Genomic DNA, 25,271 nt, shown 5'->3' on the forward strand with positions numbered 1-25,271 from the left:
GGCAGAACTGAGGAACTGAAGCCTGATTTATAATAGTTGGGACATAAGTGAAATTCTCTTTGGCACACATCAGAGCTGAGGTTAATAATGTGCCCAATGGCATAAAATTAATTTGTGTCCTCTAGAATCATGTTAGAACATTCTTTATCTTCATCAAGCTTTAGAAGTATGAGATGACATGCAGCATTGGCTATGTTAATATTTAGTAAGACGGTCCCAACACAGAAATGTGTGCATAGGATTTTGTAAGGAGAAAATAAAAAGAAAGAAAAAACACTCTACATTAAAAACAAAAGGTCAGAGAGAACTATAAGAAAATGTTTCTTGTTTTTCCTTTTTTTTTAATGATCATGGAACTATGTCTGTTGCTCTCAACCTTCCACTATTTCTGAAATTCTTAATGGTCAGGCATTATATTTATAATAAGGGACTCATTCATTTATCCAACAGAGAGGTGCCAATCACTAACGTTAGAGATTCAAAGATAACTAAACCACATATCTGCCATGAAGAAGCTTATAGCATCCCAGGGGAAAGAGACAAATAGATTAGAAGTGAACAGTTGTCACGAGAGAGGTATGTTTGAGGTCAAAGTGTGAATCAAAACAACAGTGGCCAATAAAACTCTTAGAGGAAAACATAGGAAGAACACTCTTTGACATAAATCACAGCAAGATCTTTTTTGATCCACCTCCTAGAGTAATGGAAATAAAACCAAAAATAAACAAATGGGACCTAATGAAACTTCAAAGCTTTTGCACAGCAAAGGAAACCATAAACAAGATGAAAAGACAACCCTCAGAATGGAGACAATATTTGCAAACGAATCAATGGACAAAGGATTAATCTCCAAAATATATAAACAGCTCATGCAGCTCAATATTAAAAAAACAAACAACCTAATCCAAAAATGGGCAGAAGATCTAAATAGATATTTCTCCAAAGAAGACATACAGATGGACAAGAAGCACATGAAAATGTGCTCAACATCACTAATTATTAGAGAAATGCAAATCAAAACTACAATGAGGTATCACCTTACACCAGTTAGTATGGGCATCATTCAGAAAATCTACAAACAACAAATGCTGGAGAGGGTGTGGAGAAAGGGGAACCCTCTTGCACTGTTGGTGGGAATGTAAATTGATACAGCTACTATGGAGAACAGTATGGAGGTTCCTTAAAAAACTAAAAATAGAATTACCATATGATCCAGCAATCCCACTACTGGGCATATACCCAGAGAAAACCATCATTCAAAAAGACGCATGCACCCCAATGTTCATTCCAGCACTACTTACAATAGCCAGGTTATGGAAGCAACCTAAATGCCCATCGACAGACAAATGGATAAAGAAGATGTGGTACGTATATACAATGGATTATTACTCAGCAATAAAAAGGAACGAAATTGAGTCATTTGTTGAGACATGGATGGAACTAGAGACTGTCATACAGAGTGAAGGAAGTCAGAAAGAGAAAAACAAATATCACATATTAATGCATGTATGTGGAACCTAGAAAAATGCTACAGATGAACCGGTTTGCAGGGCAGAATTTGAGACCCAGATGTAGAGAACAAAAGTATGGACACCAAGGGGGGAAAACTGCAATGGGGTGGGGATGGTGGTGTGCTGAACTGGGCGATTGGGATTGACATGTATACACTGATGTGTATAAAATGGATGACTAATAAGAACCTGCAGTATAAGCAAACAAACAAAAAAACAACTAATACTAAACTTTCTTTAGGTTATGTGTATGGAAATATGTTGATATAAATGTTTCAGACATTACATGAAATTTCTAAAAATCTTATATGTTCTGGTATAATGTTATAAGTCATAATTCTAATTATTACTTTAAAATGTATATCTCATAAATAAATAAATTTCCTTGTCAATTACATTATTAGGAACTTTCATCAAATCTTTAACCATGGTCATTTTTAAGTCTTTTGTCATTTACAGACATTTCTGGGTGTACTCTGATGCTTTTGCAAAAATGTTCCTATAAAAGGGTTTCATCTTCAAGGAATTCATGGAAAAGACTCTGACAAGTACAGGTTTCTGGTAACTGACTATACTGCTGAACTGAATGAATAAGCATTTTCAGAACTCTAATGGAAAACTTGTGAATTCATAAAAGTGCTAACAAAAGATCAAGATGAAAAAAAATAATTACATGGGACTGAGTGAACTGATGAGGATGATTATAATTTTTGTGACTTTCTGTTTGAATAAAAAAAAAATCCCACAAGGACTCAGAGGCAAAAAATATACAAATCAGTTTTCACTTCCAAGTAAAGGAGCTGTTACAGTGGAGGATTACTGGACTGAATGTCAATATTGTGACATAGTATGAGTGTGTTTCGTGTTTAGTAATTGCAATCATTGTAGGTTTTGTTGTGGTCATCCGTTTACAATGCTGGGTCAGTTTATCTCTTGTAAAAATAAAATACAGTGTGCGTGTGTGAAAAAAAAAAGAACTGACTATATCAGAAATTAATGAAATGTCTACAAAGGATACTTTGGCATATTGAAAATTAATTAAATATTATGTGTATATATGTTTGTGTGTATTTGCTATATCTGTGTGTATATACATATGGTATATATATACATATATGTGTGTGTCATACATATATATGTTTATATATATAGTCTCTTGGTATGGAATGGAAGATAATTATCTGCTATTCAGGCAGAATATTGCTTTAACTAAAAAAAAAAAAAAAAAGCAGTGGCCATAATACTTATGTGCAGAGTCAAAATTTTAAAATAAATGAATACACATGACTTGACCATGAGACAAAGTTTTCTATGTATGAAAGAATATCATCTCTTTGAGTCTGGGTCTGGGTCATTCTGTCTAGTTATGTGTGTTTGAGAGCATGGGAGCTAAAGACTGAGGTGGTCCATTCTGCAGGGAGCTGAGTGAGGCACACACATGTGCTGGGGTTGAGGCTTGGCAGCTTGTCAGTTTGAGGAATGTCATAAGTTAGTCTCTCTGAATCTTGTCTCCATCTACAGAGGCCATAATTTTACTGATGCATCTCTTGAATATTATAACACTGATGTACAGTTACCTTGCTCCCTTGGATCCTGTGTTTCAGATGGATGACCTTCTTTTAAAATTTTAAGTATAACAGAAGTATATCCTTTTAGCAGGAAGTAGAGTGATAAAGAGCTCAACAAATTAGTTAGAAATCACTTTTCAGAAAGAGAAAACAAGTTCTGCATTAGGTCTCCAGGGGTTTTCCAAAGAGATAGAGCATTAATTTGGACCGAGAGTTGTTTTTTTGGCTGTTGAGAAGTCCTATTGTGGTGTTTGTTTATTTTTAGCATCCCTTCCATGTTGTAAGTGGGTGAGTTTGCTCACATTGGTTATCTCTGAGTCAAAGGATTGTTATTAATTTATTACAGAAATATTTCTTTAGTGTCTGCTATGTTCCTGGCCTTTCTCAGAGCTGAGGGGATAGTGATCAGAAAAAAAACAATATCCTTACCTTCATGGAGCAATAGATAATAAACACATAGACAAACAAATAAATAAGGAAATGGGTGATGGAAGGGTTGTGTGCAGAGGCTGCCTCTTGTTAGATCCCCATTGCTGGTGATGTTCATTTAGATCAATTTTGGTGTCAGTTGTCTGGACAGGGTGGACAACACCTGGACTTTGGGGTCAGAGTCACCTGGGTCCAAATCAGAGGAATGGTGCCTATCAGCATTCTTAGCTGTGTGACCTCAGGAGTGTTACATAACTACTCTGAATCTCAGTTTTTCTCATCCCTGCTTTGGGGACAAGGATACTCCTCCAGGGTTGTTGTGAAGATGAAATGCATTAAGGTAAGTGAAGTATGTGGATCGTATTTGGTGCTCAAAAACTGAGATACCTGCTCTTTATATTGGAGTATAGTTGATTTACAATATTGTGTTAGTTTCTGCTGTACACCAAAGTGAATTAGTTATACATATTCATATATCTACTCTTATAGGTCATTACAGAGTATTGAGTAGAGTTCCCTATGCTATACAGTAGGTTCTTATTAGTTATCTATTGTATATATAGTAGTGTGATACCTGCTTTTTTTTATGCTATCCGCATCTCCTACTGCTGGTTCTGTTGGAATTGCTGGAAACCTAAATCGAACAGCTTTTCCCTGTTGTATCATCTCTAGAAAAGTAGCTCTGCAGGACACTTGTGACTTTTCCAGTTGTCATTTAGCTTTCTTTACTGGTCATAATCTGACTAATGGCCACCCGAGGATGTTCATGTCCTAACCTGTGAATATAGCAAAGGGGCTTTGCAGATATGATTAAGTTGAGGGTCTTGAGAGAGGGAGCACTATCTTGGATTAACTATGTAGGCCACTGATGTCATCACAAGGGTCCTTATAAGGGGCAGGCAGGAGGGTCAGAGTAACAGAGAGAAGGTGATGTGAGGATGGAGGCAGAGGGAAACAAAATCAGAGGGAGAAGATGCTATAATGGCTTTGAAGGTGGAGGAGTGGACCAGGAGACGAGAAGTGTAGGTGACCTCAAGAAGACAGAAAAGGCAAGGAAACAGCTTCTCCTCTAGAGCCTCCAAAAGGAACACAGCCCTGTGAACCCATTTCAGACTTCTGGCCTCCAGAACTGTAGGATAATAACTGTGTTGTTTTAGGCCACTAAGTTTGTGATAATTTGTTATAGCAGCAACAGAAAATGAACACAGGTGACAATGGGAGACCCTGCCTGAGTTCCAGGCAGCAGGCAGAGTACAGGTCTCTGGGGCTGAGCTTCTTAAACATGATTTCTGAAGCTCGAAAGCATGGTTTGAAGCCCAACTCTACCACCTACTAACTGTGATCTTGAGAATGTGACAGTCTCTCTGTACCTCAGTGTGCCTTCTATAAAATAGGATGAAAGCATACGTTTAGAAAATATATTAGGACATTGGCATGGGTGAATGCTCAATGAACAAAAATTATTAACATAAATGAGTTCTTACTGAAATGAATTGCTGTCTCCCTGGAATAGTGGAGGATAAATGAACTGTTGCCAAGGTGCTGGTTGAAACACACCAGTTGTTTGAATGTTATGAAAGATGATTTTAGTTAGTATACATGTTCATTTCCTTAGAGAGTCTCTTTCAGCTGGGGCCAATGGTAGTGTCTTTCCCTTCCTGTTCACATATGGAAAGGGGATGCAAATTGGATGACAGATGCTTCTCAAAGCACTGTTTTGTCTTGATTATAATTCAAAATTCATGTTGAAGCTCTAACAGCCAAATAAAATGTTGCCCTTTGAACTTTTTGCAATTCCTTTTGTCTCTGGTAGATCACAGGCTGCTTTGTTTCTGCTTTGCACAGAGTTATTCCCCTGATAATTCTGAAAACTAGGGAGAAAGCACGTGCACATGAAATGGTTGTGATTTTTCTAAGTTTATCTAGTTAAGGTCATACTGTTCTCTAATGTGGTTTTATATTTGAAAAACAGAAGACACCATTTGTGTGAATTTAACCTAAGGAAATAGTTCTTAATTCAATAAAAATATCTACATATAAAGATGTTCATTGCAGCATTAAAAACAACCAAAAAATCAGAGTAAACTATAATGTTACAAAATAGGAGAATTATTAAATATATTGTGGGATAGTCACCCAGTGGAATATTATGGAGCTAGTTGAAAGTGTGGTTATAATAGGGCAAATATTTGCAATCCACTGTTAAAAGAAAAATCAGAAGATGAACTCTGTTCAGTGTAAATATAATGCTTTTTATGATTATAACTCATACATTAACAGCCTAGCAGGAAATATACCAAAATACTGTCATCCATTGTGTTAAGCTGGTGGAATTTTGAATTGCTTTTTTTCCCTTCTATTTTCCAAATATTTAGCAATGTATTTACATATCTAAAGGAAAAAATTAGTTAAATAAAGCAATAAGCCAAAGCTTCAAAACAGTATGGAGGATGTCCAAAAAAACTATGAATGCACACTTTTATCTAAACAAAAACGCCTAAAGAGTTCTAATTTCTTAGATCAGTGCTGATGGCAAGAAAACAGGGGTGAGAAGTCTTGGCCATTAGCACTTATCAAGGCATGTGGAGACCTTTCTGGCACATACACTTTCTAGCTTAAAGTCAACCAATTTGGTTTCATGAAACAAGGAAGAATTTTTCCTTCCAAAATAATTCAGTTCTGATCATATCAATAATCCCCATTCCAGCACAGGGGCTACAGAAAAAAGAAAAGAGGAAGAATAGCTACTATTTACTGAGGGCTGGCTATATGCCAGGCTCTGTGTTGAGTGTTTTACATGTACTGTCATCACTCATCCTCACAGGTCTGTTAAGTGGGTATCATTATATGGGTTTTACAGACGAGGTGCTCAGAAGAGTGAACACTCGTTGGGGCAGAGGCAGGTTCAGACCTGAACTGTTGGACTCCTAAGCTCATTATTTCAACCAGGAACTTGACCTAGGCTAACTAGGCTGCCCTGAGACCTCAAGCTAATTCTGTATAATACTCTATTTTTAAGAGATGCAACACTGTCTCGCTAGATCTGTAATTCCCTGCCGTGGCTGTGCAAGGGGAATTTTTAAGTTTAGTTTAGTTTCAAATAGGCAACACACAATGATGTTTGAAAAATTCATATAATAGAAGTATATATAGTGAGAATAAGTCTCCTTCCCACAACCATCTCGGCATTCTCCAGTTTGTCTTTTCTGAGAAAACCATCACAAATGGGGAGCACTAAATAAATACTGGTATCATTCTCAAGTTTTAATGACCTAAAAGCTAGGTTTGCCCAAGAACCTGAATTTTTTAACAGGCTCCCCTGATAGTTTGGATGCAGGGCCTGGGGCTGAGGATCATTGTTTCAGTGATACAGTGGTGTCTAGCCAAAGAAAAAAATAGTAAATAGCAAATTCACACTGCTTATGTCAACAATATTTCACCTGCATACAGCCTTTCAGGAATATAGGTGTTTGATAAAACTAGTTCACCTTTTCTTGGATTTGAAAAATCCAACAATTTTATTAGAGACTGGTATATTTTATTGTCTCAGCAGAGGTAGATTTGAAAATGATCTCAGGATTCCATGTATCCTGACTCAAGCTGGTGTCTGGGAAGGAGCACTGACCTAGGGGAGACTGGGTGTCTCAGTCAGCTCAAGCTGCTGTAACAAAATACCACATACTGGGTGGCTTAGACAACGGCATTTATTTCTCACACTTCTTAAGGCTAGGAAGTCAAGATCAAGTTCCCAGGCAATTTGATTCCTGGTGAGAGCTCTCTTCCTGGCATATAGATGCCGTCTTCCTGTTGTGTCCTCACATGATGGAGAGAGGACACTCTGGTTTCTCTTCCTTTCCTTATAGGGACACTGATCCCACCAAGGGGGGTCCCACCCTCATGACTTTATCTAAATTAATTACCTCCCCAAAACCCCACCTCCAAATAGCATCACACTGGGGGCTAAGGCTTCAACATAAGAATTTTGAAGGAACATAAACATTCGGTCTAGAACACCAGGCTCCAGTCCACTCTGCCAATGTCCAGCCTAGAGTTCTTGGGCTACTTCGATTGTCAGGCTTTAGTTTCCTCATCTATAAAGTAAGTTGATTGGACCAGCTCAAGGGTTTCCAAAGTGATCTCTAGGGGGATCTGGAGCTCTCTCTGGGGATGAGATGGAGGAAGGAGGTGGTAATTGGGCAGGTAGATGTCTACCTTAAGAGACCAGACGCTTCCTCACCCTCATCATTCTGCAAGAGCATCTATCTATCTATTTATCTATCATCTATCTCTCTATCAAATCATCTATCATCTATCCATCTATTATCTATCTATCAATCATCTATCTATCTACCTATCTATCATCTATCATCGTTTTAGTATTAGTTAAACTCCAGACTGCTTAGATTTCACCAGCTTTCCCACTAGTGCTCTTTGTCTTTTCCAGGACCCAATCCAGGACACCACATTGCAGTTAGTGTTTTATTTGATTTTGCCTTTGGTTAGATTTTATTCAAACTAATGGTTCCAGAATAACAACACAAAATGCTTGATATCCACTGGATTAACTGCTCACTAGGTGTCTTCCACTTGTTTAGGCTTAAGGCAGACATGTATGAAGATTACTGATGCAGGGAGATGAGTAAGGTCTTTGGAGTCAGGCAGAGCTGGTCTAGCTTTTACTCTTGGAGGATGCTGGACAATTCACTGAGCCTCCCTGAACTTCAGGATTCTCATTTGTAAAATGGGAGAGTAACACCTAATTCGCACATTCTGAAGATAAAGTGAGTTTGGTACAAGATGTAACTGTAAATGACAGTTTGGCTCTGGGGGCTGTTTTCCACAACCATACGGTGCTACTGACCCTCAGTTTTAGGGGTGCCTAGGCCACCACTTGGCTATACTATTGGTGCTGTCCTCCTGACACTCTTGTCCCCATGCCAGCTGAGCCTTTTAAACATGTACATGTGCCTGGAATAATATTTAACAGCAGGCTGCTCTCCTGCTCCAAGGAAAGTCTCTCTGATATCCAGTGTTTCTTCATACTGTTGAGATGGGATTTAAAACATGCATCCTGATTCATTTATTTGAAACTAGAAAAACATTACACAATTAATACATATTAATCATGGAAAAATTAGACTATATGGATAAACAACAACAAAAAAGAAAATAGAAATCAGCTGTTAATCAGACCACCCAGAAATAATCCTGTTATCATTTTGGCATCTACATCTGGAAAGATACATATTCTCTGTCTCTCTCTTTTAAATTATACTATTCTATGCATTACTTTTTTGGGGAATGCTATTGTCATTTACTCTATATTTACTCATATTTCCATATAATAAAATATAATTCTATAATGTAATTTAAAAATGATATTATAAGTTTGTATGGAAATTGCCTTAACTAATTCCCTATTGTGGGATGGTTTGGTTGTTTTTAACTTTTGCTTTTGCCAGTAACATTGCAATACGCATCCCTCTAGTGAAATCTTTGTGCACTATTCTCCAATTTGGAAATTTGAAGCTGGCAGCTGTCATACTTGGCCCACACCCTCCTTTCCTCTTGCTTCCCTTTGCAGAGTCCCCTGTGTGGTTTGTTATGCGTGTGGTGAAGGGTATGCTCCTTTGAGGGCAGTGAGCATGTGTTATTCATCTTCTCCTCTCTGATGCATGACACCATTATGAGCTCTCTGTGTGTTCCTACCGTGTCTGCCACCCTGAACTTGTGTCCCCATTTCTGGTTCTGCTTGGATATTGATGTCTGGGTTCTTAACTCTGGTCCATCCCCTTATTCATTCAGTAGAGATCAGTTGAGAACCTAAGACGTGCAAAGCAGGAATCCAGACACAGGGGAAACAGGGCAAATAAGACAGAAAATGGTCCTGCCCTCAGGGAGTGGTGCTGTAGAGTGATAGGCAGACAACAACCAAGGGAACAAACTCAGTGTTAACCTCAAATAGCGGGAAGTGCTAGAAAGACTAGAAAGCACTTAGGAGGATGGAAAGTCTTGGGAAGGAGATCAGAGGAGGTTTTCCTGAGGAGGCAATGTTAGAGTAGAGATCTAAATGAGGCAGAGGTGTGACCAATGAATCTGGGTGGACAAGTGGTCCCTGTAGAGGAGTAGCCACTATAAGGATCCTGCAGCGGGAATAATCCTGCCTGTTCCCAGGAAGGAGATGAGATAGCCGGGAGAGAACAAGGGCCAGGGTGTTGAAGAGGATCTAGGTTATGCTGGGCTACATCATGCTAGGTCATGGAGGCCATGGGGAGGAGTTTAAATTGTATTTGAAGTTCAATGGGAAGGCCTTGAAGGAAACAGGAGAGGAGCATGATCTGGTTTTCATTTTCAAAAGGCCACTCTGCTCAAAATTTATCCAAAACCAAAATTATCCAGATGACAAAACACTCAGCAGGGAGAATGATAATGCCTCAGCAGATACTGACTTAGAGGAAGCAACAGGGTTTTCTGAGTTTTAGTTTCCTGAACTTTCCAACTTTCTTTTTGTGGCAGATACTGTTATAAAATCAATATGTGTTCCCCATCTACTTTTGCTACTACAATTCCAATTTTGTCAGCAGGCAATATATGCCCACTGCCTAGCCTCATTTGCCGGTGGCCTTGGGAGGCATGTGACATGATTATAGCCAATAAGGTATATATATATATTAAAAACAAAAAACATTGAATGGAGAATTCTGGAAAGATTGGCTTTTCTGAAAGCACCGTACACAATTGGTACCCACCCCCTCTTTCTCCTCTGCCTCTGATGAGCACAGAGGTGATGTCTCAAGCACAGAGTCATCTTGATGACAAGCATGAGCATGAAAGATAACAAGTTAAGGATGAAATGGTGGGAAAAGAGAAGCAGGCTGGATCTCAGGGGCTTTAATGAGCAGCTGAACCCATGCCAGCGACCCCCTGACTTTTTGTTGTGTGAAGAAATAAAAACCCTTACTAGTTTAAGCTTCTGTTACTCAGATATTCTGTTGATTGCAGCCAAAGAATTCCTAAGTGATGCATTTATCACTGAGGAAAAGTGAGCGCTGACTTCATTAGTAATTCCCCGGAATAATATGCACATCATTAAAATTCTGAACAACTCAATGTGTTTAAATTGAAATGATTACTGAACCCAACTTGGGAAGCCTGAGTTTTGTGGATTAGGGTCCATGATCTCCATGATAAACCTAAGTCTACTTGATATTACCCAAAGAAAAACAAACTAGAATCAAACTGAAGGAATGGTTGAACTTCAGATAAATATTTGTTCATAACAACTGATATTAGTTCCTAAAAGATGTTTCCAAGGTTAAAAGACAATTTTGAAAAATACTGTTTGACATTATTTTGCTTTAAAAAAAACTCTGTATGTTTCCACTTATATATTTACTTTCTGCCATGAAAGAGGAAGATTTTATGCACTTCCTGCTTGCTACCACCCCCAACCTTCTGATTTTTGTTAGTTACATTATTTTGGGATTGCCTGGAATGATCATTTTTATATTCTGTTCTGTCAACTCATTCCCACTGTTCGTCCATCTTGGTTCTGTGATTAAATTAGTTCAGTTCTTACTGTTGTCCTTTTCTCCATGGCTGGGTGTTTAATTTTGATTCATGCCTTATACGCTGGATTTCATCATCAGATATTTCTCAGGAAGCTCTTTGTTACTATAGCCCTTGAATTCCTGCCTGTTTAAGAATGTTTCTTAACATTCTTGCATGTTAATGCCTGTTTCTTTTATAGACACAGCAGAATATGACTGAGTAGAAAACCCTTTGGGTCACCACCCTTTTCCCCTTAGAACGTGATAGATGTTGTTCTGTTTACTCGTGTTGAGTGTTGTTTCAGAATGAGAAAAATCTTGTGATTCTTGTTCTTTGCATGAGGCAGACAGAACATTTCCCCTTGAATTTCAGTATCTTCACGGTGCATTCGCCGATGTTGCCAGTTCTGCTTTTTTCCCCCTAGGATACGGTGTGTCCTTTAAATCTAGAGATACCTAGCTTTCTTTACTTCAAGAGCTTTTTCAGCTTTTTCCTGTTCCCTCTTTTTTTCTGTTCAGAATACCAGTTTGTGTTCCTCAGTGCGTATTGTCTTGTCTGTCATCATTTTTATCTCTTTTTTCCTTTCTATTTCATTTCATGTGATTTCTTACACTTGGCCTGTGCTCTCAACAGTATTTATCTATTTTCTTCTGCTTCTGTGTTGACTTTCATCTCTCTAATTGCTTTATTTTTATCTTCCACTTATTTCCTGAATTCTGCCAGTTCACTTTTCAACTGGTTTTCTTCTTATTTCTCTTTTGATCACTTCTACTGCTTCTTGGGACTTTCTTTTCTGAAAAACTATGCTGTCAGTTCATTTAAGACTGAAGAGAACTAATTTCTTTGTTCTCTGGAATAGATCATTCATGTTGTGTGTATTTTTTTTTTTTTTGCGGTATGCGGGCCTCTCACTGCTGTGGCCTCTCCCGTTGCGGAGCACAGGCTCCGGACGCACAGGCTCAGCGGCCATGGCTCACGGGCTTAGTTGCTCCGCGGCATGTGGGATCTTCCCGGACCAGGGCACGAACCCGTGTCTCCTGCATCGGCAGGCGGATTCTCAACCACTGCGCCACCAGGGAAGCCCCCGGGAAGCCCCCATGTTGTGTGTATTTTTAATCTGCCTTCTGTATTTGCTTTTTTCTTCCTCTTGCAATACCCATACTGGGGCCCTTGCCACCTGGTTTCTTTCTCAACATTACTCAAATATGAGTAGGTGCATCCAGCTGTTTGACTAACAGTAGTGCAGAGGGGAGTGGGAGCATTGTTAACTGGGTTCCAAATTTGGTTGTGATCTCTGCCCTCCTACCCAACAAGCCTTGATGAACTGTCTCCTTCAGGCTTTTGTCTCCAGAGGGTCAGTGTAGTTCATAATGAAACATTTAAAGCTATGACTCCAGGGTTCTCTCTCCAAGCCCTACTCACCCCTTTTCATGTCCAGGCTCTCCGAGTCAGAGACTCTTTGTAAACAACAAACATGGCAAGTCTTCCTGGTTCCTCTTCATATATTTGCCACTCCCTTCCCCCTGGCTATCTGCAATGTGGAAACAGATTTTTATAGGGATGTTCTGACTTCTCCTATGTGAGGTCCACAGCACTGGAGCCCACCAGTATCTGCCTTTCTACCCCCTTCTGTAATACTTCCTTCCTCCATCCTCAAAGCTAAGCATGGCCCGATGGATTGCTTGGCCAGCAAAATGTGAGTGGAAGTGACACAAATCATCTACATGCTTTCATTCCCTTCCACAGTGAGCTACGAAGCCTCAAGTTATGATGGTGGTACAGGAAGATGGTGGACTTGGCCACGTCCCTGAGTGCCTACTCTGTTGCCCCACGTTGAGCATGTAGCTATAGCAATATTGTAGCAACAACAAAGTGTAGCAATAATAAAAACAGCAATAAACAACATACAATCTTTGCTGTCTTAAGCCACTGAGACTTGGGATTTGTTTGTTACTCCTGCATGAACTAGCCTCTTTGACTAACACAGGGAAAGAAAAGCCAACAATTTCCATATCAAATGGTAGGAAGTGCAGACATGGAGGAGGTTGGAAGGGCTGGTTGGAAGATACGCATCAGAGCAGAGCATTCATCAGCCGTCCTGGACGCTGACCAGCTTCATGGTTTCCCTGAGTGTTGGAGGGGAAATTTCATAGAATCTCTAAAGGAAGGTCTCTTGTTGCAAAGGGTTTCTTATTTCTTGTGTTCACCAGGAAACAAAACAATATAACTTTTTTGTTTCTCTCTGCTTCCTTTCATTTATCTTCGTGTGCACCAAATTTAGTGCCATTGACAGCTTTATTTACTACCTCTGAACAAACTTGGCTGATTTCTGATGGGTTATACTGATCATCTAACCCTGTAAGGTGATCATGGGAGCTCATGGGAGCTGCTGTCTTCAGGTCTTCCTGCAATGTAAGGTCTGTAAATGCTTTCTTCTATTTAAAAAAAAAAAAAAAAAAAAGGTATTTCTCCTCTCCACAATTAAAAAATGCGTGTGCAATCCTAGACATTCTCTAAGCATAAAGCATCACATCTTTGATGTACTATTGAGCCTAGAGACAGTGATCTTAGCTCCAGTCTTGTTTCCCTAAAATCCAGCATGCATGTTAGACCGCAATAATATCTCTTCCCTGGAACCAGGCAATCTAGGCTTAAACCCCTGTCTTGCCATTCTTTAATGGCACAGCCCTGGAAAAATTGCATAAACTTTCTGGGCTTATTTTTCTCATCTGTGAAAATGTGATAATAAAAATGGACTTTTCATCCCTTAGGAATATTGAGAACAGCAGATGTGCTGATATCTGGGAAAGCCCCTGGAGCAGTGCCTGGTCCCAAGTGGGCACTCAGGACAGATTTCTTGAAAGCATCTTATAAATATCGCAAATGGCATATCCATAATTCATTCATGTACTCAACACCTATAGAGTTATTTATAGTAACATAAAGAAGTGATAGTCAAATTAAGGTACCAATTAAAGTCAAGTGTTGTACATATCCTGAGATTCCAACAGCTAAATTTGCATGCTTACTCTGTGCTCAAGCACCAGGCTAAGGCTTTACATGGGGCATCTCATTCAATCCATACAACTCTCCATGTATTACTATCATTATCCTCATTCTAGACAGAAGGAAACCGAGGCTTAGGAACGTGAAAGAATTGATGCAGCTCACAAAGCAGCAGAGTTGGGATGGGCGGTGCAGGTAGTGTGACTCAAAGTGTGTATGCTTATCTAGAGCACTTGCAGAGATACCATACATGCTGGAAGCCAACTGCTGCCTCAGGATGGATGGTCACGAAAGGTTGTCTGGAGAAATGGCTGTGTGAGCTCAGCCCTGAAGTTTGAGTAGGCGGTGCCCACTCAGAGGAGACCTGAGCATGGGCAAAGACGGTCACAGAACAGAAATGTTGAAAGCATGGAGTTTTTGAAGGTCAATGTCGGAGGAGAAGGCTTGAGTAGTAGGCAGGAATCTGATCAAGACATCAAACAAAGGTGCTCAGACACTGATGAGACCAGTGATAGTTAAACATGAGTCTAATGTGACTGGTTTGCCATTAGTGTTTGGTAAATGGATTCTAGCCAGGGTTAATTAGAACTCTTGGTAACTCCAAGTGTTTTAAAATTCCCAGCTGGGTGTGGAAGAATAAAATTGCTATTGTTTCTAGGGTCTACAGGCTCCTTTTTTCATAGGGTCATATCTCATCATGTTTGCATTGCTGGAACCAAATATAGCATCTGATCCATGACTAGCACTCAAGAAATTGTTGGCTGAGTGAGTGAATAAATGAATGACTAAGTAGATTAAGGATAGTAGCAAAGATGGAGGAAAACAGCCAGACCAGATTTGTTGGAATGCTCTAGTGCTGGTCTGGTAGAGGATCGGCTCTGCTTGGGGATGGGAGGTGAGTGGTAGGACTCTATCCCACTGTGTGCTCTGGCAACTTCAAAAGTGGTTTGGATGATTTGGGGATTTTTGGAAACAGGACTACGTAGTTACGCGCCTCAGGTGGGAGATTTTCATGTGGTTTGTTAAAGCAACTCCGTGGCTGTGGGTGGGGCTTTTTGAGGTGAGCTGTTAGGTGTCCTATGATAATTTAGGATCTAGAGGGTAGTTGATTCCAAAGAATGTTGCTTGTTTTTGTTTCTCAGAAAGCATGTTTCTGAGTGAAGCCTTAAGGACTCTTGGGAGTGTTCACAGCCTGGAGGGGGTTGAGATCGTCTTGCTCTTATGCCTGTGAGCCCCTTGAAGGTAAGGGCCATGACTTAGTGCCCTCAAGCCCAGTGTGGCTCAGAGCACGTGTGTTTAACCACTATCTATGGCATCTCTAGTGACACCCATAGGAACTAGGAGCAGACTACCACCTAAGGGTGGATGGTCACCAAAGGCCTTTTGGAGAAATGGATGCCCAAGATCAGCCGTGAAGTGTGATGAGAGGATTCCCAATCAGAGGCAGGAATCCTGAGTGCAGGCCTGGTTATAGAGCAGGTATGCCAGGTAACTGCAGACAGTTCAGTGTGGAAACACAGAGTCTGCGAGGGCTCCCTGAGGACCAGAAACTAAGGTTGCCCTGCTCCATGGCCCTCGACCGACCTCAGACCCACTTGCCGCTGTGGTGGGAAATGCCCCTCCACACTGACAACTGCTCCCAGAGTTACACATGGCCCTCTGCTTCCCCGCCCGAGGGGCCTGCTTTGGAGCCTGTTCAGCCAGACTGTGGGCTGCCAGGAGGGCTAGAAATGGGAAGCCCTAGGGGCAAACCTCAACCCATGTGGGACACGGATGGTGGATAATTACCCCAACCTCCCGTCTTTGATGAGACCACTCTGAGGTGTGTTCTAGACAGGTCCTCAGGGTCCCCAGAGGGATAGAGCCTCAGATGCTCACAGTGTTAATCTACTCAGTAATATACCATGTTTTTGGTTTTATTATCCCTATTCTGCCTCACTTTCCCCACTTCCTACTTTATGTCGCCAAATCTTTGTCTTAGGGTTTGCTTTAGGGAAGACCAAGCTGCCAGGCAAGTACTATGATACCCTGTGTTATGTATACAGTTGATGCTCAATAAATATTGCTGGAATGTATGAGATTTGCTTAATCCCCTCACCCCCACCCCCAAACCACAATTAACACTGGCAGAAGAGTTAGTGCACAATTGTGCTAATTTACTGACCTCTGGATGGGGCCTCTCTGGATCAGTCCCTGTCTGCCCCTGGACCTCCTGTTTGGAGACACTGCTCCCCTCCCATCCACAGATGGTCCAGTCTCACCTTTAAACTTGCCCGAGGCTGGCTCAGGCCCACCTCAGTGCAGATCTGGACTTATGGGGCCCAGGATGCAATTCTAGTGGCCAAGTGTTCACACCTGGCTGCCCTCAGGCTGCAGCCCTCCTGCATGCCTGCCACCCACTAGGTCTGGAGTGACATTTGCCTTGATGAGATCCTTGTGAAAATCTCAGGTGCACTAAATTACTTGCTTGGCATCTCTGCTTGGAATTGTCATGTGGCTGTGCCCTGATCAGGAACTACTGTTGTTGAAAGCCCTCATCCTTCCCCCTGACTCACCAGAATCAATCTCCTAAGGGTAGCATCTGCCCAGGTTCAAGCCCAGATTTATGAAATCAGGCTTTAAATTTGGAGTCATACCGACTGAGGTTTAAATCCTACCTCCACCATTTACTGGCAGGATGAATTTGGGTAAGATAGTTATCCTCCCTGAGCCTTGGTTTGCTCATCTGTAAAATGGTGATAGTAATACCTGTTTCAAGGGGCTAGAGATAATAAATTTAGGGTGCTCTATATTTGTTCAGCACATAGTAGGCCCAATGATTTTCTGCTGTCTCTTCAGTCTCATTTGGATTGTTGGCCCTGCTCGTGGTCCCTTGGTCTTGACCCTGCCTCCCTCTTCTTTCTCCATCTCAACTCCCAGCACATCATGCCTACTGCAGAGAAGGTCTGAATTATGACCCAGGAGACTGGCCTCTTCATTGGGTTATTGTTCTAATTGTGTTTTCTTCAATTCTGAATCTGTCTCTTTGACTTTCATTCATCACAGAGCCAATTGTATTCACCATATTTTCTTATTTTCTATATTTTTGATGCTCTAGCATATATGTCCTCACTGCCCTGGGAGAGACTGCCCCTCCCAGGGCTCACCAGTTTGTGGAGATGGCAAAGGGCTGGACCGGGAGCATGCCTCTCCTATGCAAAGTCCAATCTAGAGCCCAGACCCCCAAAGAGCTCTTTTACCCAGGTCTCACACACCAAGCCAACATTCTCCCTGCCCTAAATCATCCCAGTGACAGGTGCCAGGCACCTGGGGACAGTCCCTATGCCCCCAGATTGGCTGAAATTTTTGAAACTAGCCAATCCCCTTTATCGGTTCCTGCCTCAGCTTTCCAGTGGAAAATGTAATAAAGGTCCTGGTCTAGCGTTTTCTCTCTCTTCCTCTGCCTCCTGACCAACCAGGTGCTTCCCCAGGTGGCCCTGGGTGTCGTGGTCTCTCCTTGTCATCATAGGCACCTCTATAAATTAAAATCCCATCAGTCCATTTTGAGATATTCCTACTTTGGGGAAACAGATGGAGTATTTAAATTGTTATTAATGATTCTAATTATTAATTGGGTACAAATTTCTTAACCAAGGCCCTTTACGGTGCTCTAGGTAAGCAAGTGCTAGAGCCAGGTCTCACGGCTTATGACCAGTGAGACTCTTCACCATCTCACCTGTGATCCCTGAAATGTGAAGAGTGGATTGAAATTCAATTTGGATCAGACACCTATTTGGGGTATTTTTTTGAAAATTATAAAATAAGTATCTTTGTTGTGAAAAATTAAAGCAATATAGAAGTATGTAAAGAAAAATGTGAGTCCCTTTCCACAAAGATCCTCCTTTGGATCCTAGTCCTCAAAGAGTCCCATTAACAGACCTGTATGCACATCCTTCCACACTTTTTTTAAACTCTACACAAACATGTACGCATATTGAGATAATTTTCTTTAAAAAGTGGGATCCATACATATCTGTTTTCTACAACATGCTACTTCACTCCACAGTGTTCAGCGAGTGTCTCTCTCTGCCCCTGCGTCTGAGTTTCTGTGGTCTGAAGGCACTCTGAGTCATCTGGGCATTCCCCTACTGCTCTGCGTCAGGCTGTCTAGTTTTGTCAACTCAACGATTTCTTGCAAGCTCTCTGTGCTACCAGCTCAGAGAGGTACCTCCTTTGCCCCAGGTCACAGCATGGGAGTTACCTGGAGTGATGGTTCTCTAACTCACCCAGTCCTCAGAATATCCAAGGGACCCTTTTAAAACCACAGATGCCCAGGCCCCACCCTACATTTGCAGAATCAGGGTCTTTAGGGGTAGGGCCTGGGAGTCTGCCTTTTAACAAGCTCCCAGGTGATTCTGGGGAAGGCGCGGGTTGGGAACCCACTGGCCTAGAACGTGTGTCAGCTTTCCCAGAGGGTCTGATCCCTCCCGCCCTCTCGCAGGCACTGTGGGAGAGTCCTGCAGAGTGGCCCCATGGGAGGAGTGTCCAGTGAGGGAGACAGTGTCTCCAGGCAAACTCACAGTCTATTTCTGGGCTTTTATTGCAATTGTTATGATTACTTCCTTGTTGGAGGTTAGCAAACTCCCAGGCTTTGGCATTCACTTGTTTTCCTGGTTCCTCTCACCCTGACACTTTTACTGAAATTCCTCTTGAAAACACCCTTGATGCTTTTTTTTAGAAAATGAGAATTATTGTGGTTTCTTGCTAAGAGATGGAGAAAGGAAATATGTTCATAGGGAGACAAAGCAGACTCACAAGGAATTTCTGGCTTACACATCTCTCCCATTATACCCTCTAATCTGTTCTCCGTGGGAGCCTCATGGCCTCAGCCCATGCTCCTAGAAAGAAGGCTGCCTCTAAGCATCCCTGGAGAGGCTGAGCAGGGGCCAGATGAACAGGGATGTCCCTCAGGGCTTGTGGATTGTAGAAGGCTGGACTAGCACCCCTTGGGCTGGGCTGCTCTCCTGGACAGATGCCGGTGAAGAACCTGAAGAAGCACTGAGTTTGGGAGAGAAGGTTTGGTTCACACATGGGCTCTGCCCCTCTATCTTTATCTGTACGGTGGAGCTGACATGAAGTTTGTATCCATGCTGGGGCCATTGCGGTGAGGAGAAAACAAGGTGATGCAAGGTACATGCCTCTAGATACACATGGGCATGGACTACGATGGGATGAACGTGCAATCTCAGTCTCCTGGCAGAAAATGGAGTCAGGTTTCTCCATGTCTGGAGTGGAGAGTTTAGGGATTTTGATAAAAGAATGCTTAAGTGCAATGGGGTATCTATGGCACATTCCCAGAATTTTCAGTTTTCTTTTTTGGTGCTGGCTAAAACTTTCTCTAACAAAGCCATTCTGATTACTATTACTCAATCCAAGGCTAAAGGAATATTCTAGAATACCTGGTTTACTCCTGCTTAAAGTAAGTCCAGACAATAACCTGGATATCGTAAGTGCCTTTTTCCTCCCTCCTTCCCTCCCTGGTCCCATGTCTCTGTCCCTGCCTGTCTGTGTTTATGAGGCCATATTGAAGTTGAGAGTTGAAGTGTGTCAGATCTTGGTTCAAATCTTACCTTATCTACTTAATTCCTTTTTGCATCAATTTTAAAATTCAGAAAAAAATGGGAATAAGAATAGCTACTAACTCACATGATTTTGAGGACCAATAACAATAGTTAATATTTATAGAACACTTAGTATATGCCCAGCTCTTTACCTATGTTAACACACTTAATCCTCAGTTATCTCATGAGACAGGTACTGCTATTATCCCACTTTGCAGATGAGAAAACAGAGAGTGAGAGATGAAAAACCTTGCCCAAAGTCACATAGTTATTAAGGAACAAATTTATAGTTCTCACTACTATCATTCCAATTCATTCTCTCAGATGAAAATTCTGAATACAAAGGACCATCTGTATTAACTATATTAATAGAACAGAACAAATCTCTCTTCTCCTGGGGGTAACTTTGTCCAGATAGTGATACTTTTTCCTGCTACCTTTCTTTTTCCCTGCTTCCCCTTTGCAGCACAAACTCAAACCTCACCCCATGGCTAAAGCTCTCATCATATCTTATTTGCCTATGGTTTATTATTTATAAGGCATATATTGCATTTGACTTTTTTTTTTTTTTTTTTTTCTGTATGCGGGCCTCTCACTTCTGTGGCCTCTCCCGTTGCGGAGCACAGGCTCCAGACACTCAGGCCCAGCGGCCATGGCTCACAGGCCCAGCCGCTCTGCGGCATGTGGGATCTTCCCAGACTGGGGCACGAACCTGTGTCCCCTGCATCGGCAGGCGGACTCTCAACCACTGAGCCACCAGGGAAGCCCGCATTTGACTTTTAATAATACTTGTAGCTATGAGACATAGTAGGTTTTGTTATTAGCCCCACTTTGGAGATGAGGAAACCGAGCCTCGAGGTTAGGGCAGAATGTCCAATGGGATTCTCAGCTCTGTTCTGACTTGCACTGGTTTCTGGATCTTGAATTGTGATGTTCCTATAGAGGGCCCTGTCTTTTATTGTCTACCCAATATCTGTTCCTACTTCTGGAACAACCTCTTGATTTTCTGTTGGGGACCTTTTTCTCTCTCCACCAATGCTCAGCCTCTTCAGGTTGTTCCACTGCTCTAGTCACAATGATTCATTGATGGGAGGGCTAGTGACCTACAGGAGTCCAGTGAAACTCAACCCTGGGACTTTTCTGCTGGAATTAAACTGCTCTAGGATGTAGACCTGGAGCTCTTGGTGACCCTTTCTGCTACTGCCAGAAGAGACCTGACCAACTATGAAGGCACCTCAGAGAAAAGCAGAACAAAGAGATGCAGGAAGACAGAGTTCAGACTGTTCTTAGAGTACCTGGATCCAACTGAACCTGAAGCTGGAGATCTACCCCGGACTTTAGTTTTATGCATTAGTGAATCCCCCCCCCCTTTTTTTGCTTTGAAACATCTTGATTTGGATGTTCTCTCACTTTCAATTGAGAGAGTGCTAGCTGATAGCCTCCCCAGAGAAACTGCCTCTTGGGGAAGAGGCAGGAACAGTGGCTGATTATTTTTTGTTCCTATTTTCATTAGGATGCTGGGTACTGATCAGGTGCCCATAAATATTTGTCAGTTCATTAATCATATGTTTAGTGGAAGATGGGGTAATTGTTGGGAATTTTGAACTATTACTTAAAAATTCTTGCACACTGGACAAATACTTCCTTTCTTGAAATATCCAGGGAAATTTGGAATAACTTTTCTTTGGGGTTCTTTCCAACTTGCTTTATTTCCCAGTGAGATAAACTAAAATTCACATGGATTTGCACTGGAGGAAGTCATTTATTATTTATAGTACTGTTAGCTCATATTCCTTCCTAAGAATTTTTACCATTAAGCCCAAAGATTTGATTTTTCTGAAGTGCAAGGCAGACCATCTTACTCCTCTCCTTATAATGCTCTGTGGACTCCTCATTGCTCACAGAAAGAACTCCTACCATGGATCTATAGATTTTAGGGAGTACATTGATGTCATCCTCAGTTTGATGTATTAACTTGGTTAGACTTCAGTCCCTGTTTTTTCACCATTCATCTAGGTTTTGCAGAGAAGGTATGTTATAGATGTGATTAAAATCTGTAACTGGTTGACTTTAAATAAGGGAGGATTTCCTAGATAATCTGGGTGGGCATGATTCAATCAGTTAAAAGATTTTAAAAGCAGAGTGGAGGCTTCCCTGATAAAGGAGAGATTCCCCATAGGGACCTCAGTATCAGCTTGTCCCTGACAATTCTACTCTGCCCTTCCTGGAGGTCTCCCCGACAGATTTCAGACTCTCTAGACAATCTCCACAACTCCATAATCCAATGTCTCACAATATATCTCAATATATTTTCTCTCCTACTGGTTCTGTTTCTCTGGTTGAACATTGACATATACAACTGGTAAACGTCTAACTCCCTGAAGTTGTAGGTAGAATGGACGCATAGGGTTATGTAGAGTGGAAGTAAGACCATAATCTTCATAAGGGCCCTGTCACATCACAAAGACTAAGTCTGTGGGATAAAGCCTGAAGTTTTCAGCACGATGCACAGTTCTCCATAACCTGCCCCTGCTGACCCCATCAGCCTCCTTTCCTGCCTCCTCAACCTTCTCACACTTTATAATCCAGGATTACCAATGCTCCTGGGCCTCTTTAGATAGTTAATGAAAATCTATATTGGGAGCAAGGAAGGCACCCCAGAGCTTTCTGGGTGCTCCAGGTAAGGCTTCTCACTCTCCCAGCTCCAAGCCTCTGTGGACCTGTCACGGTTCTTGGAGACCCCAGCTTACTTATCCTTCCCACTTACAGCCTCACTTACCACCACTCTGCTTTGAGACCCTCAGGGGAGCCTCATCACACCCTTAATGCCAATGCATGTCCTTCAAGCTCCCAGGTCATCACTCATCCTCTGGACTCTCAATCTGATGGCCCCTTTCCCAGCCCAGCTCCCACCCTTTCCAGGGGTGGACAAGAAGTCCCTCCCCGGTGTCTCTTGGAACTGAAGTTCCACTCATATCAGCAAAGTCCTCTGTATCCTCATCTTCCTTTCTGGATATTCTTTCACTTTCTTGTTCTGACTGATGCCTGGGTCTCCCCTGGGGACATCTCTGTCCCTGCAGCCCACTCTAGTGGTAGCTCTTTCCTACTCTCGCTCCTCATTCCACTGGGCCTGGAGGTGAAGTTGGTCACCTCTTAGCTCCTCCCTGATGTTACCAGATCATTCATTCTCCTGCCTCCTATCCCTCCAGCACTGAATCTCATGTCATTAGTCCATGCCACCCACCAGTCATCTACTAATCTATACCATGCCCCTCATTTTTGGAGATGTCTGCTCCTGGCTCCTGTCATTCTCTCCAACATCACTGTCATAATTCTCAGTGATTTCAGTATCTGCTTAGAAAACCCTTCACATACCCTGGCTTCAGAGTTCCTGTGGTAGTGTAATAGACACAATATATACATTATATAGAAATAGAAATTATGTATGTAGTAAAATATATACATATATAATCATACAATAATGTATAGAAATATATAAAGTAAATTATATTTGTAGTAAAACATATTACTATATTTACTAGATACATTACTAATATGTTACCTTCTCCAGACACTTCCCCTCCAGTCACTGCCCCGTTTCACTGGTCCCCTTTTTAGGGAACTCCTTGAATAAATGATCTCTACTCACTATCTACAATTTCATTCCTCCCATTCTCTCTCAAACCTACCCCGTCAGGCTTCTGGCCCACCACTCCACTGAAATCACCTTTGTCAAAGTCATGAACAACCCCACATGTCTAAATCAATGGTCACTTCTCAGACCTCTTGATACTTGACCTATGGCTCTTCGTTTTTTTCTTCATTCATCCCTGAGAAGCCACTGTCTCTTGGTTTTCTGCTTGCCCCTTTGTTTCTCCACTGCCTCCTTTCCTGGGTCCTGCTTCTCTTCTTAACCTGTAAGTGTTGGAAGCCCAGGCTCAGTCCTCAGACCCCTTCTCTTCTCTAGCAACACCCTCTCCCTGGGTGATCCCATCCAGTCACATGGCTTGAGATGTCTATTTCCAGCTCAGAGCTTCCTCCTGAATTCTGGACTCACATCCAACCACCACTAGACATCTTCATGTGTGTGTCTACTAGACACCATGACCCTAACGTGTCCAATGTAGGTGCTCCTGTCTCCTCCAACTGCTGCCCCTGCTCTGCCCCAGCTCACTAAACTTGAAACTTCTTTCAGATGCTTAGACCAAATAACTTGGCAACCCCTTGATGCTCTTCTTTCCCATGAATCTTTCTGACTCTCCTTAAACGTTTTCTCAAGAATCTCACCATTGCTCAGCATCTCTACTGCTGCCACATTTGACCCTTTCAACAGTATCTCCTGCCTGAATTATTGTAATGACATCCATCTGGTCTTCTTGCTCCTGCCCTTGGAGAAGACACTCAACAGAGAAATGTTATGCTATGACTCTCTGATTGATCCTTCATAAGAGGCCCATGTGACCCTTTTAGAGTGAAAATTAAAGGCTTGGAAGGAGCCACAGACATGCCCTTCCCCACCATGTTACCTCATAGTCTCCTTCTCTCTTCTTCACTCATTTGGCTCCAATCATACTGTCTCTGTGCTGCTCCTGAAGCACATTCCTGCCACAGGATATTTGCATACACTTTTCTTCCAGCCTTGAAAGCTTTTCCCTCAGATGTGTGTCTCTATCTCAATCTCTGTCTCTGTCTATGTTATTGTGATATTGTGATATATATAATAAGAAGTATATACTTGGTCTTCCACTAGGTTCTGGCACAGGGCTTCTAAAACTCTTGGAATTTCCTAAGTGATGAGAGCATTAAAGGTATCTTTTGTTATGTTAAGAAGGTGATTTTTTTGAAAGCTCCTAAGATGGGGGCTGGTTGCCAGTGGAACAAACCACTTGCATTAGAGGGTTGGAATTTTTGGTCCCATGCTCCACCCTCTGCCTCCATCCCTCACCCCCACCTCAGGGGAGGGGACAGGGGCTAGAGATTGAGTTCAGTCCAATGGCTAATAATTTAATCGATCATACCTTTGTAATGAAGCCTCCATAGAAACCTAAAAGGACAAGTTTCAGAGATCTTTCGAGTTGGGGAACACGTGGCGATTTGGGGAGAGTGGTGCCCTCAGAGAGTATGGAAGCTTGGTGCCCTTCCTACGTATCTTGCCCTGTTCAATTCTTCCATCTGGCCTTTCCTGAGTTATATCCTTTCATAGCAAACCATAATCTAGTAAGCAAAATATTTCTCTGAGTTCCATAAGCCTCTCTAGCAAACTAATCAAACCCAAGGAGGTGGTCGTTGGACCCTCTAATCTACAGCTTGTCTGTGAGAAGCATAGGCCCCACCCTGGACTTGTGATTGTCATCTAAGGTGGGGCAGCCTTGTAAGACAGCCCTTAACATGTAGGATCTGATGCTGTCTCTGGGTAGAGAGAGTCAGAGTTGAGTTGAATTGTAGGAAGCCCAGCTGGCACAGGAGCAGAATCATAGTTGGTGTCACAGAGAATTTCTTATTGCGGGGAAAAATCTTCACACATTGCAATTGGAGTTAGAATTGTAATCATCTATACCTATATCTATGTCACCTGCCTATGCCTACACCTACACGTACATCTACAT

At 41.9% G+C, this 25,271-nt stretch overlaps 1 protein-coding gene across 3 annotated transcripts in view; it reads right to left on the minus strand.

Annotated features, from left to right (window-relative positions):
• C1QTNF7 (C1q and TNF related 7) overlaps positions 1 to 25,271 on the minus strand; it is a 137,464-nt gene that overhangs the window by 50,651 nt on the left and 61,542 nt on the right. The window contains exon 2 of one of the 3 annotated variants that reach the window (XM_067036373.1): positions 12,482 to 12,590. The exons of the other annotated variants lie outside the window; for them this stretch is intronic. Coding sequence (XP_066892474.1) covers positions 12,482 to 12,491 — 10 coding nt within the window. The 5' untranslated portion in view covers positions 12,492 to 12,590. The remainder of the gene's footprint in view (positions 1 to 12,481; positions 12,591 to 25,271) is intronic. 3 annotated transcript variants of the gene reach the window in all.

The sequence above is a fragment of the Kogia breviceps genome, chromosome 6 (genome assembly GCF_026419965.1).
Source record: "Kogia breviceps isolate mKogBre1 chromosome 6, mKogBre1 haplotype 1, whole genome shotgun sequence".
Lineage (NCBI taxonomy): Eukaryota > Metazoa > Chordata > Mammalia > Artiodactyla > Physeteridae > Kogia > Kogia breviceps.